Source organism: Apium graveolens, chromosome 6 (assembly GCF_009905375.1).
Source record: "Apium graveolens cultivar Ventura chromosome 6, ASM990537v1, whole genome shotgun sequence".
In the NCBI taxonomy this organism is placed as follows: domain Eukaryota; kingdom Viridiplantae; phylum Streptophyta; class Magnoliopsida; order Apiales; family Apiaceae; genus Apium; species Apium graveolens.
In genome coordinates, this window is record NC_133652.1 from 5,407,301 (window position 1) to 5,425,397 (window position 18,097).

The 18,097-nt window shown below is 34.3% G+C and overlaps 3 protein-coding genes and 1 pseudogene across 5 annotated transcripts; 1 reads left to right on the plus strand and 3 right to left on the minus strand.

Annotated features, from left to right (window-relative positions):
• Positions 1 to 923: 923 nt before the first annotated feature.
• On the plus strand, positions 924 to 3,731 carry LOC141668803 (putative polygalacturonase). Its single transcript, XM_074475816.1, has 6 exons — positions 924 to 1,077; positions 1,154 to 1,495; positions 2,240 to 2,360; positions 2,464 to 2,638; positions 2,724 to 2,794; positions 2,893 to 3,731. Exons 1-6 carry the CDS (start codon positions 979 to 981, stop codon positions 3,594 to 3,596), a joined length of 1,512 nt encoding a protein of 503 aa, XP_074331917.1. The 5' UTR covers positions 924 to 978; the 3' UTR covers positions 3,597 to 3,731.
• A 296-nt stretch (positions 3,732 to 4,027) lies between these two features.
• On the minus strand, positions 4,028 to 8,788 carry LOC141668804 (mitogen-activated protein kinase homolog MMK2-like). Its single transcript, XM_074475817.1, has 6 exons — positions 8,262 to 8,788; positions 6,825 to 6,954; positions 6,500 to 6,637; positions 5,427 to 5,759; positions 4,660 to 4,843; positions 4,028 to 4,491 (listed from the first exon to the last, which is right to left on the minus strand). The coding sequence occupies exons 1-6, from the start codon at positions 8,423 to 8,425 to the stop codon at positions 4,319 to 4,321; spliced, it is 1,122 nt and encodes a 373-aa protein (XP_074331918.1). The 5' UTR covers positions 8,426 to 8,788; the 3' UTR covers positions 4,028 to 4,318.
• Positions 8,789 to 12,188: 3,400 nt separating this feature from the next.
• On the minus strand, positions 12,189 to 14,750 carry LOC141664206 (protein BPS1, chloroplastic-like). Of its 3 annotated transcripts, none has more exons than XM_074470119.1 (2): positions 14,612 to 14,750; positions 12,189 to 13,515 (listed from the first exon to the last, which is right to left on the minus strand). In XM_074470119.1, exon 2 carries the CDS (start codon positions 13,500 to 13,502, stop codon positions 12,444 to 12,446), a length of 1,059 nt encoding a protein of 352 aa, XP_074326220.1. In that variant the 5' UTR covers positions 13,503 to 13,515; positions 14,612 to 14,750; the 3' UTR covers positions 12,189 to 12,443. The 3 variants fall into 3 exon arrangements, with proteins under 3 accessions (XP_074326220.1, XP_074326221.1, XP_074326222.1); XM_074470120.1 differs by having other exon boundaries at positions 12,189 to 13,780; positions 14,612 to 14,731; XM_074470121.1 differs by lacking the exon at positions 14,612 to 14,750 and adding an exon at positions 13,608 to 14,588.
• A 1,244-nt stretch (positions 14,751 to 15,994) lies between these two features.
• LOC141664417 (CENP-B homolog protein 2-like) lies at positions 15,995 to 18,051 on the minus strand (annotated as a pseudogene).
• Between the last annotated feature and the right edge of the window lie 46 nt (positions 18,052 to 18,097).

Here is an 18,097-nt window from a genome sequence, read left to right on the forward strand (position 1 = left end):
GACTACCGTGATTGGGTCCCACATAAAATACTTTTTAGTTTTTAACCTGAATATACCTAAACAACTCACTACCCTACAAATTCTTCACATTAGATTCTAATTCTAATTAACTTAATTAATCACAGGATTAGCATAAATACAAAGTTTACGTCTGAGGGAAACATCAAATTCAGCACAGATGCACAGTAAATTCAGCACAGATGCACAGTACAGTTAAATCTTGATGGAATAATAATTGATAAAATAATAATTTCGTTAAAATAATATTTTTAACCTCGTTAAAATAATATTTTTTTCTAGTCCGAACATAATAGATACCGTGTATTTTTACTCTCGATTAAGTAATAAACTCGCTAAAGTAATATTTGTTCTCGATACAGACCCTATTACTTTAAAAATGTTTAACTGTATATATTAACACAGGAGGAAAGAGTGTGTAATAGTTTATATTTTTGTATAGATCGGATTGAATTTGATAAATACGAGATAACTCAAGTAGTTAAGGACTTATCTGTTTTCGTTCTAGGATTCGATTCTCGCTCAAACTGAGATTTGTTAAAGCAGATACTCGTTTTTATACATGTAAGTCTAATTTGTCAAAAAATAAAATATTATGATACAAGAGTTTTAATTTAAGAGTCAAATTATAATTGAGTAACCGAAAGGTGTTGGCAAGAACAATATTCAAGTTTTTAGGTCAAGAAAAACACTTGAGTATTTTTGGCCCATGCCATTTATTACTTGCAAGTTTTGTATTGAATTGCTTCTTAGTTCAGAAGCTTGTTTTGATTCAATAATACCACAAACACACACATACCATGTAGAGTGTAATAACAAATAGAACTAGCATGTACTTAAAAAGTATTTTTTCGTAGTACGGTTGGATAGTTCAAGTGGTTCAAGTGGTTAAGTCATATTAGGTTCTGAGTTCGAACCCTAGGGTCCACTGCCTTAAGACTAGCAAGTTCAGTCCTATAAATGCTCCTTTCTTTGTATCCTTTCAGTTCAACAAACTTATTCCATATCACATTCTCAACAATGGACTCATTCTGCACCACCACCTTTAATAAGCCTCAAGTAAGACCATTCATCACATTGTGTGTGTGTTTTAGTGTGTGTTTGTCTGTTTGTTTAACAATGTTTTGTATGACAGGTGATGAAGACAGTATGGTTACTTGTGTTGGTGCTGGTAGTGGTGAGTTTGGGAGGAGTTGAATGCAGAAAAGCAAAGAAAAGAGTCCCGGGCACACTTGAGTACACTGCTATAAGTTGCAGAGCTCACAGTGCATCGATAACGGATTATGGTGGCGTTGGAGATGGAAAGACATCGAATACTAAGGTGTTTAGAGATGCTATTTCTCATCTGAGCCAGTTTGGAGCAGATGGTGGAGCTCAGCTCTTTGTTCCTCCTGGAAAATGGTTGACAGGAAGCTTTAACCTCACTAGTCATTTCACTCTTTATCTGCACAAAGATGCTGTTCTTCTTGCCTCCCAGGTATTTTCTTCCGTCCCGGGTTCAAACTCTCTGTTAGGAAGATTTGTTTCGATTCAATCAATCAATCAATCGTACCCAGTAAATACCGTCTAGGACAGTGTCTGGGGAGGGTATAGTGTATGCAGCATTACCCTCATTCCAAATAATGAACAGACTGTTTACTCAAAAGACCTACCCGGCTTGTGTGTGCACGTATATGTATGTTTTAGGTACAAATTGATATACAATGATACATAAAAGTATGTAAAAGTAAGCGGAGATAATACCTTGACCCATTTTTCATCACACGTGACTTACCTATGCCGTAAGAACCATATTCCTCCCTAATTCTTAATGTCTCACGGCAAAAAACTCACACTCAGTTGCCACATCCAAGATTCAGCCGCAACCTTTCCTCTTAATTAACATTAACACCAAGCACCATAATAATTAAGGATTCGCTAAGAAGATTTGTTTCGATTGATTTAGCAAAAATAAAATATTTGTTTCGATTGATCTTTAAATCTTTTGACATGGGCTGGTGCAATGGTGGAACACGAAACTTCCAAATTTGCAGAAAAATACCAAAAAAAAATAATCAAATGAACAACTAAGGTCTTTAAGGTAAAAATCACTGTTTTTAGAGGTTAGCCGGGGTTTCAGTTTAGGTTAGTCCCTCCTTGGTTCCGCCGCTGTGTGTTTTGGTCTGGTCAAATTCAATATGCAGTTTCCTAAACTTTACAATTGGAAAACTGAATTTTCCAGGTAATCAGTGAATGGGCAGTGATTGCGCCCTTGCCATCTTATGGTCATGGAAGGGACACTGCAGGTGGAAGGTACATCAGTCTCATTTTCGGGACAAACCTCACTGATGTTGTTGTTACAGGCAAGAAATCTCATCAAATCCAACACAGATAAACTGATTGTAACACAATTGACAAGTATAACTCTATCTCCTAACAAGAAAGCTGATGATCATATGAAACCAGGTGAAAATGGCACAATCGACGGTCAGGGTGCTCTTTGGTGGCAACAATTTCATAAGAAGAAACTTAAATATACACGACCTTACCTCATTGAAATCATGCATTCTGATCACATCCAGATTTCAAATCTTACATTTCTGAACTCTCCGTCGTGGAATGTTCATCCTGTTTATAGCAGGTAACTCAAATCTTCGAATTTCACTGCAGAAGTTAAATCTTAGCTTACTTTCTTTGTAGTCACATTTTTCATACATAATTTGCAGCAATATCATTATTCAAGGGATCACAATTTTAGCACCTGTAACGTCTCCAAACACCGATGGAATAAATCCAGGTTAGCAGAGTTTCCCTGTTTGAATAATCTTCACATCATGTAAAATATCCTCACTTTGGAGATTCTTTAACATCTTTCTTGCCCATGTTCACCTGCAGATTCTTGCACAAACACGAAAATTGAGGATACTTATATAGTCTCTGGAGATGATTGTATAGCAGTTAAGAGTGGTTGGGATGAATATGGTATATCATATGGTATGCCTACAAAACAACTGATCATCAGACGGCTGACATGCATTTCGCCATACAGTGCTGCAATTGCATTAGGAAGCGAAATGTCAGGTGGGATTGAAGATGTCAGAGCTGAAGATATTACAGCCATTAACACAGAATCAGGGGTCAGGATCAAAACAGGAGTGGGACGGGGAGGTTATGTGAAGGAGATATACGTAAAAGGCATGAACTTACATACGATGAAATGGGTGTTTTGGATGACAGGAAACTATGGCTCTCATGCTGATAGTCACTATGATCCTAATGCATTACCGGTGATTCAGGGGATCAATTACAGAGACATTGTCGCAGAGAATGTGTCAATGGCAGCTCGGCTTGAAGGCATTTCAGGTGATCCATTCACCGGGATATGTATATCTAACGCGACCATAGGGTTGGCAAAGAAAGCAAAGAAGGTGCCATGGACTTGTACTGATATCGCGGGAGTTACAAGTGGTGTGGTTCCTAAGCCCTGTGGTTCTTTGCCTGATCAAGGACCAGAAAAAGTTGGAATGTGTGCTTTTCCTACTGAAAATCTACCAATTGATGATGTAGAGATCAAGAAATGCTCTTATAGAATGGGCTAAGTAGAGATTGCTTTCATATTATGTGAAATAGCTTATTTGTTTCACCTGTGTCTCTATTGTATAACAACTATAATTATCTGTCAGTAAGCATGTATTTTTTAGAACAAGTTGAAGACACATTCGCCTTAATTTATACCAATTGGAGTCACCAATAATAAGTTACACATCCACGTCCATGGCAAGCGATTGTTGTAATTCTATCCGCTCTAATTTTCGTCACACTGACAAATTTGGTGAATTAAGGGGAGCCAAGTTGTCCATCTTGCAAAAAGAATTACAGAAATAGATTGTTAACAACAATCGCTTGCTAGAGACTAACTTCCGTAACTAATTACTTGTCGACGAAAGACAACAAACTAGGAAGTATTTGCAATCGTTTAAACTGCCATCATTTTGAAAATTACATTTTATGTGAAAAAAGAAAAAGGAGCTGATTAAAAATTGACTACATATCTGGAAAGGATCTTTCCACCACCAAGGTATAAAGAGTTAGAATACTCTGCAAACAGTACCACTATGAACTCTACTCGTCTACATGCAGCTCAGAATATTACAAGGATGATAAATGAATCGCAATTTTAAGAGTAGGAACAACTTTTGATAACCCTCAATATATCCACTCTATTTATTCGATCAGTTCTACTTGAGGATCATGTTTAAATGGTTTTGGAACTGCAATATCTAACAACATTCGACTACACTCACTTGGCAGATGAAACTCCTTAATAAATCGGGTCAGGATTGAATTTAACAGATTCCCTCCAGATGAGTTCCTTGATATTCTCTTCGGTACATGATGGCTGCTCAAAGTCAAAATTAAAAGGCTGAGGGGAAACAGGCTCCTCGTTAATGTCGTGAAGAGGCGCCAAGTATGGGTGGCAGAGTGCCTCATCAACTGCACACAAATAGAATCTAAAAGTTGTCACAGCCTATTATGTGTATGGAAAGTCATTTTGAAGACATGTGTTTAAAACTGTATGTGCCACATTAGTTTTCTTTAAAAGGATCTTCCACATTTTCACATCTTCATAAGAATGAAAACAATTAATAGTATAAGCTAGACCTGTAATACGCCGGTTGGGATCAAAGATGAGCATTTTCTCCAGCAAATCTAGAGCTCCGGGAGATTTGTTAAGAAATCTAGCTGAGAATTGTTGCCTTGGATACTGGGGAAGCTGCCTCACGTATCTCCGGGCATTATCACTTCTGAGAAACCCAAGACTCGCATCGTCAGGTGAACCTATGAGCTTTTAAACAAAAAGAATAAAATATATTGTCACAGCAATCCAGATTTATAGGGAAGAGGAACCATTATCATCATATGCTTCAAGCATTTCTTGATTTCCATATATACGAACAGATATTATAGAAGTCATCAAAAAATTGAAGTGCAGAACTGTCAAATTCAATTAAAAGGACACAACATCTTTAAAATAAAAAAGCTTCATTTACCACTCTTTTTGCATCTCCTATAGATAATTACTAGTTCCCACTATTAATATTTAAATAAAATATATAGATTACCCAGATGCTACTGCCAACATACCCCACCCGAACTGACCTACAGAGGATTTATATATATATATATAATATATAAATATAGGAGAGTATATCTATATGTTACTACTAGCAATCCAAAACGCAATTCCCAAAGTTGTACCCTGGAAAATTTATTGATAATTACTCTATGCACACATTAGTAAATAGAGCAATAGACGCAGGAGTAATACAACCTAGAGACTGGAATTTTAGAGAACAGAGTAATGATTAGTTTGTAGCCAGCTAAATACCTCGTTCTTCCTTAACCACGAAAAAAACTAAAGGCTATACCTCGGTAATAAGTCTCAGCTGATGAACATAATCTTTGCCAGGGAACAAGGGGTGTCTGGTCATAATTTCACCAAGTATGCAACCAACTGACCAGATATCAATTGCTGCAGTGTACTCTGAGCAATTAAGAAGCAATTCAGGGGCTCGGTACCAGCGAGTAACAACATATTCAGTCATGAAATCAGTTTCAGAAGTTGTCCTTGCAAGACCGAAATCTCCAATTTTCAAGTCACAATTTGCATTGAGGAGTAGATTGCTAGGCTTCAAGTCACGGTGCAAGACATTTGCAGAATGAACATACTTCAGTCCTCGCAATAGCTGGTAAAGAAAATACTGCACAAATAACAGAGAATATGAAACCTCTCTTATGTCAGATCCACACAGTCTGATCTGAGGACCACAGCTATCAACATAATATATTGCATATGAAATTCACAATGCTTCTCAGTTCTCATAGCTGATCAGGAAATCATTGGCAACAGTAGTACAGATCAATCTGACATACAAAATCATTAACATTTCTACGAATGGGGAAAGTTCAAAATTCATACATGTTAGCAGCTGGCGATACATCTTCAATTTTTAATACTAACGCATACATGTTAGCTATACATCTTCAAATTTGAAATACTAATGATATCATTAATTCATCAGCAGTTTGGATTTGGATCAATTGCTACTTCTCTAGTCTTCACTAAATCTAGACGGAGAAATAGTGATGGGCTGAATGGCGGCAAATAAAGCAGACATGCTAGAATGTTCTTTAAAATATTAAAGACCTCTAGAGAGAGCAGAAGATACTGAAACTAGAGATTTTGCAGATAGTAAGTTTCGCACAAAATTTATGACCATCAAGTACTTCTCCATTTGTCGTGCTTTTATAAATTCTGCCATGAATTTCAGTGTTAGCAATGTAGTTCACTAAATTGTCAAATTAAGTTGCTATATAAGGTGTGTTCTTAAGTAAACAAGATTTCCAGGCTTCTTAAACGAAACAAGTAACCAGAGTATTTAACTTTAGCAACAATTATAAGCAAAAGAATTCTGCCATGAAACAAAGTTTGAGGTCAAACCCGACAATGATCATCATTAAGTTGTTGGTTAGAGCGAATTATCTGATGAAGATCCGTGTCCATCAATTCATAGACAATGTAAACATCATTGAAAGTTTCCTTCTGTGGAGGCCTTATGATGTCTTTGATGGCAATTACCTGCAATCGTTAAAAAAAACAGAAATTCAAAATTTCAAAGATTCTTAACCTAAATTTCTGGATTTATAAATCAACATACAGAATAATAAATATTATGGATTCTCCACCGTCCAAGAAAATAGAATCACCACCAAGTGAAGGTCTGATATCTCCAAGGTTATCAACTATGGAAATGAGTAAGACTTACATTTTCATGATCCATGTGACGAAGAAGTTTAATTTCCCGAAGTGTCCTCTTGGCATCTATTCGATTGTCAAATGCATTACCAATTTTCTTGATGGCAACTTCCTCGCGCGTTTCAGAATTCATGGCAGCACTGAAGCAATTAAAAGCAATTTAGTTATATGATTGATTAGAAAGAGAAAAAAAAGTCAATTGCTCACATAGATACTTAAGAAGTAAGGATATATCACTTTTTCATTCATTACATACAGCTTTCAAGGCATACCGCATCCTCACTATATACAGAATCTGAGAAACAGTGATAACTAATTTATATTACTCCCGCCATCCTATTATTATTGTCACATTTTAACCAATTTTGCAATGCATATTTTTTACATTATGATTAAGATAAATTTTGAAAAGAAATATAATAAGAAACTATATTTATATAAATGCAACAGCGAGTATTCTACATGTAATGTAGCATAATATGCCAGTTCACTGATACCGAAAACATCAACTAATATTACATAATATAGGAAATGAGAAATCAAGCGGAAATATTAAATGAGAACATTTGTTTAGCCTTTAGGCAAGGTCAATTACAATAAATCTAGATACTCATGCAGACATGCACACGTTTGCCCTCCACTGAGACTCGAGTTCTAGACCTTTGGTAAGTAAGCACGAGGGATATCCACTAAGTTGAATCACAGGACAAATTCGAAAAAATTGGACATGAAAGGTGATTACCAACACTTCTAGCAATTGACTAATAAGGAAATATGAAAAGAACTGAGGAACAGAAACAGCTAGTAAACTGCATACATCGCCAAAAAGGAAAAGTCATTGAAATCTTATAATTCACATATTTATACATTACTTAGTTAATGAACACCATCTGTAGTCTGAAGTTAACAGCGTTGATGACGAAATAAAAAGAGTTTGAAGGACTTTATTATTGACATAATTATTACCAAGCACTTAACCTTATCTCAAAAGCTAGGTGCTTGTAAGGCACATGCTTCATTTGACATGTGCACCCACACAGACTTGAAACTAGCTTTTAATCATTACAATTACATGACTTCCTGCACGACTTTATCTAGAATCCAGATTCCGGCCACTCTAATCATAATAAAACCTCGTTCTGCAATTCTTTTGAATTCACATCAAATCATACTATAAATCGCAGTAATTACACGAAACGGAAAAATAGATCCAAATTTCCCAAACATCCAGCCATTACCAAAAGACCAAGTCAAGTAAACACAACCAAAGGGATTCACAAGATTCGAAGATTCTAATCACATTTAATTAACAAATAAATAATCATAGTTCGAGAACTAACTAAAATCACAAACACACAAAAATCCCCATATATTCTTTGAGATTCACTTGACAATTATCATAAATTTCAAAACATCAAAATCTAAACAAAGGGTAAAGAAATTATACCAAACAATACCATAAGCACCACGGCCAACAGGGCGAATAGGAGGAACATATTTTCTGGAAACTTCGAAAAGATTGCCATACACATTGTACTGAACATATCTACCACCATGAGTTGGAACTCCTTTGATATGACCATGATCAGCTGCAGCTGAGCTTGTATCCATTGACTGGTTAGTCTTGAAAAACGAAACCCTTCACGAAAATGAAAATGAAAATAAAAATCTCAACTTTATAAAGATTGGTACAGACAGGAGAGAAAGGAAGGTGCTAAATTTGTGGGATTTGCAAAAGAGGGGATTTTGACATTTGTTTGGTGGAAAATGGTGATGGGTGTGACTTATTTTTAGGAAATATAGGAAAATCAAGAAAAGGAGAGAGAGAGAGAGAGAGAGAGAGAGAGAGAGAGAGAGAGAGAGAGAGAGAGAGAGAGAGAGATGTTAAAAAGGGCAAGTCAGAGAGAGAGAGAGAGAGAGAGAGAGAGGTTAAAAAGGGGAAGTCAGAGAGAGGGAGGGAGAGACATGTAAAGGAGAGAGAGAGATATGTAAAAAAGGGAAGTCTTTCTGGACCTAAAAAAGACAGATTATCCGTGAAGGGGTTGATAACTTTCATGTGTGAATGCAATACTTTTTTATGACGGTGGGATTATGTTATTTATTTATTTATATATATGCAAAGTATAATCATTCTTATGTGTAAAATTTATGGGAAAAAATTAAAAAAATAACGACTTTTTAGTAAAGAGAAACAAGAATACCGGTTGTCAGGGAGAGGGTTGGAAATAACGTTTTCAATACCCGGCCCATAAATGCGTAACAGTGAATATCCAAAAGTTATATCTGAAATTAGTTTTACTAACCTATAATCCGTGCGATGCACGGGCTAAAAACCGGATTTTAATGTTAACTTATTTTTATTGAATATTTTTGACGTAATTTTAGATGTAAAATATATATAATTGTTCGTTTATTCATAATGAATATTGTATTACTTTTAAGGAAATAGCTTGTAACAATTTATTTTTTTTAAAATAGTACACCTGAGTGTGATGATTTTCTTAAAATCAAGTTGGATTGTAATTATAATAAATGCATGATTCAATATTTTTAAATAAATTATATTTTTATAACCCATGCAATGCATGAGCTGATTATAACATTTATAATTTTATAATTTTATTATTTTATAAAAATAAATTATAAAAATAATTGTTACATATTATTGAGATTAATGAAGTTAAAATATTTACGTATTATTTTGTATTTATTATATTATTGAATTATTCAAAAGTTAAATAATTAGGTCGTAGTGGTCTTGAATAGCAGCGGTGTTAAATACTCCTACAAATACGTATTACTTGATACCCCAATATAAAATGCGTATTATATCCGATATTTTCCGCATACCTCAGCAACAAGCCAACAATTGTTATTCTCCTCATTACAATATAAAAAATCGTCATTTTCGTACTTCACCCAATTTTCGTACTTCACCCAATTTTCGTACTTCACATAGACACTTGTTATTTGTTAATTTATTCGTGTATATTTAACACTCCCCTCATTCGAAAACCCATTTATGGGTCGAAGTATAGAACACCGACGATTAATTGTTTTTAGTGTCCACATTAAATTGTGAGAATGTTGGGGATGGCTGGGAATTGAACCTTAATCCTCCCGCCAGCTCTGAGGCTATGTTGAGTAATCAGTTTATCTAAAATCTTAAGGTATTTTTTAGAGAAAAACCCAATATGATCATATATTTAACAATTCATTGGTTTATTTTCATATAGAGCAACATATTTTTTTATCATTATTGTACATTTGGTAAATTTATTATTATCGAGGCTACTTGTCTAATTATCTATTCTAGATTATTAACAGGTTTAATGAAGATACTATTCTGGATCAATACTCCCTCAGTCCCTTCAAATTGTTTACATTTCTGAGCAAGTGTCCGACACGTATTTTAAGGTGCATAAAAAGTATAGTTATATAACTTAAAAATTTCTGAATAAAAGTTGAATGTTTTAATTTTTATTCAGAAAAATAAAATTGTAAAAAAATTTACAGAACTATACTTTATATGCACCTTAAAATGTGTGTCGGACACTCTCTAAAAAATGTAAACAATTGAAAGGGACGGAGGGAGTAACAAATTTACTACTCTAGATCAATAACAAATTTGATGAAGATATATTTCAAAACACGTTTATATAAGATGCAAGAAGAGTTTTGGATACGTTCAAAACAAATATATATCGTAATTAAGACTAATGAAATAATGTTCAATAATGTTCACATTACGAGATTTCAACATGATTATTTTTGAAGTCAGATTAAGAGATTCCAACCCAATTAATGTCAAATGAGATTAAAAGATTTCAACTTGATTAACTGTTTGTTTACATTACGAGATTTCAACTTGATTAATATTAATGAAAATAAGATTTTCATACAAAAATGTGTTATTTTATTCTGTTAGAAGGTTTAAAATATCGTAATTTAAACGGACTATATAATTATCATTGAACACATTTATCTAATTGGCTTTGTTGTTTCTCATAGTCAAAAATATTTTTTTGATCGAATTTTAATAATTGAAACCAAAAGTGATTTGTTTTAGCTGGAAACATAAAATCAATAATTAAGTACAAATGAATTGATTTTGTCTACTTTATAAGGATGACAAGAACACAAATAAAATCTTATTTTTGCCTCATAATGTTTTGTTTTAAACAAATTGTGTTCTGGTTAAAACCTTACAAAAGGGTGAGCCAGAATCGAACCCATGACCTAAGACGACAGAGAATAAACTCCTTACCACTGGAGCTATTCGTGCTCATAGTGTTATGGTTGTTGATAGTATAATAATGCTTAAAGACTACAGGTAACAGTAAAATAGTATATATTTATCACCTAATATTTCCATTAACCTACCATTCTACACTCTTCAAATCTCCAGATATACACATCAAGAATACAAAAGGTAGCATTGACCAGATTTCTGGAAATAGTCCAACTTCCTTTGCAATTCTTCCACAAATTCAAAGTTAAAAGTCAGTACAGACAATGCATACAATAACCAAATTACCAACCAACAATACAAGATGGACTCAGTCAGAGCTGGCTGCCAAACCTTTGAAGACTACAAGAAAGTTCAAAAGAACTCCTAGTATGGAAAATGTAGTATGCTGATCTCCAGGTCACATTCCACCGATGACTTGTTATAGGTCAACGGACTTTTACAGCCTCGGTCAATTGGACGATCATCAGTTGATCGTCGGGTTGATTAAGTAAACTTCCAGCAAAGGAAGATACAACTGCAGTCTTCCTCTTCATTGTCAGTGGATCTTTACAGGCAAGAATGGATTGGACCAACCGACGAAGTTTACCTATACGAGCAACAAGAATAGACCAGCAGGACATTCCCTACTTCCCCGGTATCAGGAGAGAGGAGGCTCCTCAAGTAAACAAGATTTAAGATAGATGTAAACAAGATACTGCCATTGCAGGTTATACATGGTTGGATGCCACTACTGCAAGCTGCTCAGAAGTACAAGACAAACTAAATGATAGAATATTCAAACAGAGACATCTTAATGCCAATGGCCCAAAATTTTACTTCCTCCTTTGTGCAATGTTAACATGACTAGTGGTTTATAAGAGACCAAGAATCGAGACCAGTTACCACACAATCCTCCCTAAATATGAGACTTCACAACAGAAAGAATAATGCGCCAAGAATTTGAGCTCAGACTAACGACCACAGTTTCATTTTCATCTGGAGAAGATGGTCAAAGAGAGCAATTTCTTGAGACATGAGATCATTATTAAGCTACCGAAAACTGGCATTGTCAAAAATATCAGGTCCGAGATAGATAAGAAAATTTGGGAATAGAACATCATTGCTAGTGACAACAAAAACAACTATTAAAAATATTACTTTAACACTTGAACATTTACAAATAGTTCTGAAGACAAACATAGAAGACCATCTACATACACTTGAAAATGAGCGCAAATACAAATAAAGCAAATACATCTGAAACACAAAAACACTAACAAATGAAAACTCACTACCTTCATAACAACTATTATCCCATGTATATATTACCTTTTTAATAACCAGATTACATAGAACTACCAACCTACACTTGTATACATAGAAGGAAGACATTAAATTTCACCTCACAAATTGTTCTAGGTTGCTGTTTGTTTGCACAGGGCTAGAAACATCAGTACCCGTTCTTAGGTTACAAAGCAAGGCATCACGTCCAGTCAAAAGAATTTGGAAGAAGCCATCGACTTCCTTCAGAAGAATATCTAAGCCTTCTGATAAATTAGCTGCACTCCTCCCCAAGTCTAATATGCAATCCTTGAACTCTTCAGCTTCAACAGAGTTGGAACCATCTTCAACGAGGGGGTAAAGCTTCTTGACAACAACATCGACTGCTTGAAGTTCTTTTAATACAGTAACACCCCCAGAGGAATACAGATTTCTTATTTCTCCATTTACAAAAGCCTGCAAACCGGTAAAAGCCTCTGCCCACAAGTACTTTTCTGGGACATGTAAATCCATCAACTTCTTCGATGAACCTGAGAAAGCAGCAGCAAATATTCCACAAACAAACACAGTAAATACCTTGACACCATACATAGCACGCATCAAAACTTTCCCTTTGGACGAGTTTTTGACTTTTGGTTCGTTAAGTGTCGCAGCAAGATTATCTAAGATGGTAAAACAATTTTCAATTCGAGAATTTTTTACAGTAATGTGATGCTTCCAGTCATCAAGTGAAGAACGTGCACGAATAAATTGATTTGAAGACATGGAGTCCATATTGCGCATGACACATTGAAGAAAGAGGTGGCCTTGCTTGAGCCGTGATAGTTCTGCTGAAAAACCAATGCATATATCAAGCATCTTAACACTATTGTCCAAGTACACATCAATCCATTTGTCATCCCAGTCAGATACAGGAAGTTCGAGAGCAGTTATTAATGTTTTTATGTCAGTATGTATTGCACAAAGTGAATCCATTGCATATCTCATCCAAGATAAGGTCAAGACATCTTCCCTGTTTGTAGGCTTAAGCTTTCTCAACCTCTCTGCCAAGGCTTCCTCAAAGTTGTTTAAAAGAGCAAGCAACCCCGGAGAGAGATATGACCCCTTGGGTAATATCATGCGGAATGGGTTTCCAAAGGGGAAGAGTGGTCGTTGTGGTTCCCGGGGACGACTCATTTCAATGTATTATCTGCAGAACAGAACAACGTAGCATTCTAATACAAGATTGACAAAGATTTAAAACGGAAACCATAACAGATATATCTTATTAGGTATATATACATCATCTTGCTTTGGCCAAACAGGTTACATTCGAACTCTTATTGGCCTGCATTCCCCAAACAGGTACAAGCGTTCCGAATCGTGGTACAGGAACTTCAATACCTTGAGTATTCAACTACAGGTAGTGTTCCCCATACCCGTTTTCGTCCCATGTACCATACTGATCCGCATTCCTAATATTCATCACAAAGTATGCATCATATGGCTAAAAGCAAATTACTTAGACTAGCCATGGAAGCCTAATTACGAACCACAAAACAGCATCTGACTGATCACGAACCTCATAAAAGATTATTTGATATACTGCACCCGGAATACTAGTCCTCAAATTAAAAATCATATATTCCCATTACAACAATAGTAACCAATAAACAAAACACCCACACTGCTCGCACGACCAGACCATGCGTGGCTTAAAATCTCCGTGGTTCGATTACACATCAAATTTTTTAAAACCATCCAGTACACAGTCACACAGTCCAATCGCATTGGATCGTTTAATATAAAAATTATTAATATCCACATTCAACCCAATTAATATCAAACTTAACGAAACAATTCGATTTATCGTGTATTAACCGATCTATCACCCCCTAACATTACAACCCCTAACAAACACCCCTACATTCACAACATCATCATCTACACCTCTCAAACGCTTAAATTCACGAGTTTTCTATAACCGTAAGATTATTTAATAAATATTAAAAAATTTAAATAATCAATTTATAGCTCAATATATTAACTATTAAGTTACAGATCTGCAGAAATAACAGATTGACCAAACATTTCTAAGTGTAACAAACACAGATCTAGTAAATAATCAACATATTAATGAGATAATTAGCTCTAATCTTCAAAATAACAGCATAAATCAAACAAATCAACAATTAATCAAAATTAAATCGTTTAAAATCAATCTAAAACAACGAATTACATTTAAAAACTACAGAAATGTAATTAATAAGTAGTGATAAATTATGAATCGAAATAGGAAAGTGTACCTGATGAAAATGGAAAGTGGCGGCGATTAACGAAGAGACGATGAGAAGAAGATGATGATAAGACTGACTTGTTGTATTTTGTTGTGGTGTTTGATTTTTCTTATTTATTATTGTTTTTTTATTATTATTATTTTACACGTGTTGGAATTTGAATGGAGCAATTTTTTTGTTACTAATAATATATAATATATGATAATATGGACGGTGGACCATTTCTTGGTTGGACTTTTCGGCCCACTTGTAAACTGGGTTCTACATGTATTACTGTGGGCTTAACACCGAGGGTATTTTTTGGACCTTTGTGTCCCGGTATAATAACGGTAACTAAAATATTTGCAAAAATTATCAAATTCTAACGTACCTAGACAAACGTGTCCGTGCACACACCAGTCGGAATCTTTTATGAAAACATGTTTTTTATTTTTTTAATGAAAGTAAGGCTACGTATATTATATCTTTCCCACACTTTTTATGCGGTATATATTGATTACGGTTGATTGATTTATTTATTTTTTTTAAAAATAATTTAATAATAAAAAGTCATACAACATCTACACATATAATCGAAATTGAACAAAAATATAATGAATCCTTCTTAAATAGGCAACCAAGCGATTTTTTGAAAATATCTGTACATATTGTAATCCTCCAATTGTTATTTTGAGTAATCGACTATAGATGAATCACCTTAAAAACCATTGTCACTGAATCAATACCATAAAAATTCCGCCGGACATGATGAACAACAAGATAAATTAAAATAAAAACCAACCTCTCGCAATTAAGAATAGATTAAACAAAACCCAAATAAATTGGGAACTTATTAACGAAAATGGAAACTTAATCAAGGAAAATGAATAAGTAATAAAAGATTGAGGCTTTCCATCTATGGAAGCCCCTCATAATTGATTGATACAAAATTGGAAAATTATCTTGATTGATACAATATTTGCGAAATTTGGAAAATTATCTTTGAACTTGTGTTCGATCCAGGTGTTTGTTATAACAAATTTATCATAGGCTGTAAGTGTTTGTTCCACATATATCGTATTTGTCTACGTATATTGTATCCATAACTCTCTTTTTTCGGCGTCCTGGGGAAAAAAAACTCTTCTTACGAGTGAGACATAATGTCATATATATCAAGCACATTCAGTTGGATTATGAAGAGAATGAACAAGTACATTACAGAAACAAATAGCAAAGGTGTGAAGTCTTGCTATATATAGAAAAATTTAAAATGTACTACAGTTAAACCTCGATTAAGTAATATCCGATAAAGTAATAACCTCGCTTAAGTAATAATTTTCATCGGTCCCAACTTGGGCCAATGTTGTAAAGTAATATTCTCGCTAAAAGCATAAGATAATAAAAAATTCGAAAGTCATTAAGGGCCCAAGTAATATGTAAAGTAATAATTCCATAATTATATATATATATACTGTATAATGTATATGATTACAAAATTTAATTCTTATTAAAATATGAATCTATTGTAGCTTGTTTCTTCTTTCCACCAAAGCCAAAATTAATCTCGTCCTTGACTTTATGTAAAGCAAAAATAACTCCTGGTATGTTTTGCTCGTGTTGTAACAAGTAATTGTTCAAAGTGGTGAGTGCTTGAAATGCTTCCTTTGATGACACGCTTGGGATGACATTGCTATCGTCGGGTTCAGGATCAGTCCCTTCATCAGTGCTCATTACCGACTCAATGATTTCTTCATCCGTAGGTGATTCCATAACCGCATCATTCTCGTTTGGATAGTTTAAGAGATGCTCGACATCCATCACATTCCTATATCGTAAATTAGAGATAACTTCATTTAATCCTTCGACACCTTCATTTATTTCTCCAAGTTCTTGTTCATCATTTTCTTCTGAACGAATCTTGCAATGCCGAAAACAATTTGCAATTGTGGTTGTTTTCACATCAATATTCCAAGCCATGTTAGCAAAACTAATAGCATTCAAGATATTAACTTTTTCAGGATTTGTTGCATTAACTTCAAGACTTTGCAATATGCTAGAATATAGACGACGCCGATAGTGAACTTTAAATGCTCGAATAATTCCAGCATCGCATGGTTGAATCTTAGATGTTGTGTTAGGAGGTAGAAAGAACAACTCTGTATTTCTCAAGCCTTCAACTATTTTTGGATGAGCAGGACAATTGTCAACAATCAAAAGTACCTTCCTTCCATTCATTTTACTATCAAACCAAGTAACAAATTCTTGAAAAAGCAAGCCAGTCATCCAAGCCTTCTTGTTAAAACGATACACACAATTAAGATTGTTTATATTCACATTTTTAAAGCACCTAGGATTGGCGTACTTACCAATGATCCAAAGTGGAACTTTGTCAGACCCATCACCGTTGCAACACACAACTACAGTGATTCTCTCTTTATCTTTTTTTGCGGCCCTCTAGCTGTTTGGTAGCTAGTGAATGGTCAGCTTCAAGTCGATAGAATAATCCCGTTTCATCCATGTTATAAATATCTTTCAACTGAAATTGATCCAATTTTGATTGGATGCCTGGCAATGCATTTTCAATGTTCTCCATCATCATTGAACCACTTTCACCAAAACGCCGATAAGATTTGATTCCATATCTTGCCTTGAAACGTTCTAACCATCCACTGGAAAAGCTAAAATCGGAATTACTTTCCCCATACATTTTCTTCATTAGCTCCTTTCCTTTTTCTTGAATGATTTCTCCAGACATATTAACTTTATCTTGCCTTTGAAGAAACCACTCAAACAAAACTTTCTCTAACTCTGGATATTTTGCTGATTTGTGTTTTTTGACATCACTTTGTTTCCTCTCGTCGGACAAGTATTCCGAGGCTCTCTTGAATGTGTTTGATATAGTTGATTGACTGATATCTAAGTCATATTTTTGATGTACCCATGCTTGTAAATCTTTCTGGCTTACACCTGGATTCTCCTTTTTATATTCACAAATAGCACTCCTTATCTTATCTGTGATTGCTGATTTTTTCACTCCTTTTAGATGATGCGAAGACATTGGTGTATACTGTAAAACAAAGTTGATATTGTATATGTCTGTAGTGTACCATTCTATCATTTTATATAGTTAATCACAAAGTCTTATCATTAATATTATGGTGTCTCTTCATGTATTTTTATTTAAGAATTACAATAAATATTAGATGGTTGAGTTTCAATACAACGTACACAACACATGTTACCTTTATGTACTGATCTGGTGCAATTTTAATATGCATGCATCTAGTTTTTGGATATAAGTAATCATAATAAAAGTAATTTTAGATCAAATACATTGCATGTGATTAATTCTAGTTTTTATACGTACATTATATATTATACTGTACCACGTAAACATAAAAATTCGGTAAAGTAATAAAATATTACTTTATCGATAAAGTAATAAAATATTATTATATCGATAAAGTAATAAATTCGATAAAGTAATATTTTTTCCCGGTCCCAAGGGTATTACTT

Bases quoted from the DNA above. Each gene is read 5' to 3' on its own strand.
- LOC141664206 (XM_074470119.1), bottom strand. From the start codon at position 13,502: ATGAGTCGTCCCCGGGAACCACAACGACCACTCTTCCCCTTTGGAAAC.
- LOC141668803 (XM_074475816.1), top strand. From the start codon at position 979: ATGCTCCTTTCTTTGTATCCTTTCAGTTCAACAAACTTATTCCATATC. The intron at 1,078-1,153 runs GTAAGACCATTC...TTTGTATGACAG, and splicing joins CCACCTTTAATAAGCCTCAA to GTGATGAAGACAGTATGGTT. The intron at 2,361-2,463 runs GCAAGAAATCTC...ATATGAAACCAG, and splicing joins CACTGATGTTGTTGTTACAG to GTGAAAATGGCACAATCGAC.
- LOC141668804 (XM_074475817.1), bottom strand. From the start codon at position 8,425: ATGGATACAAGCTCAGCTGCAGCTGATCATGGTCATATCAAAGGAGTT. The intron at 6,955-8,261 runs GTATAATTTCTT...TAATTGCTTCAG, and splicing joins GGTGCTTATGGTATTGTTTG to TGCTGCCATGAATTCTGAAA. The intron at 4,844-5,426 runs GTATAGCCTTTA...TTTGTTTAAAAG, and splicing joins AGCTGAGACTTATTACCGAG to CTCATAGGTTCACCTGACGA.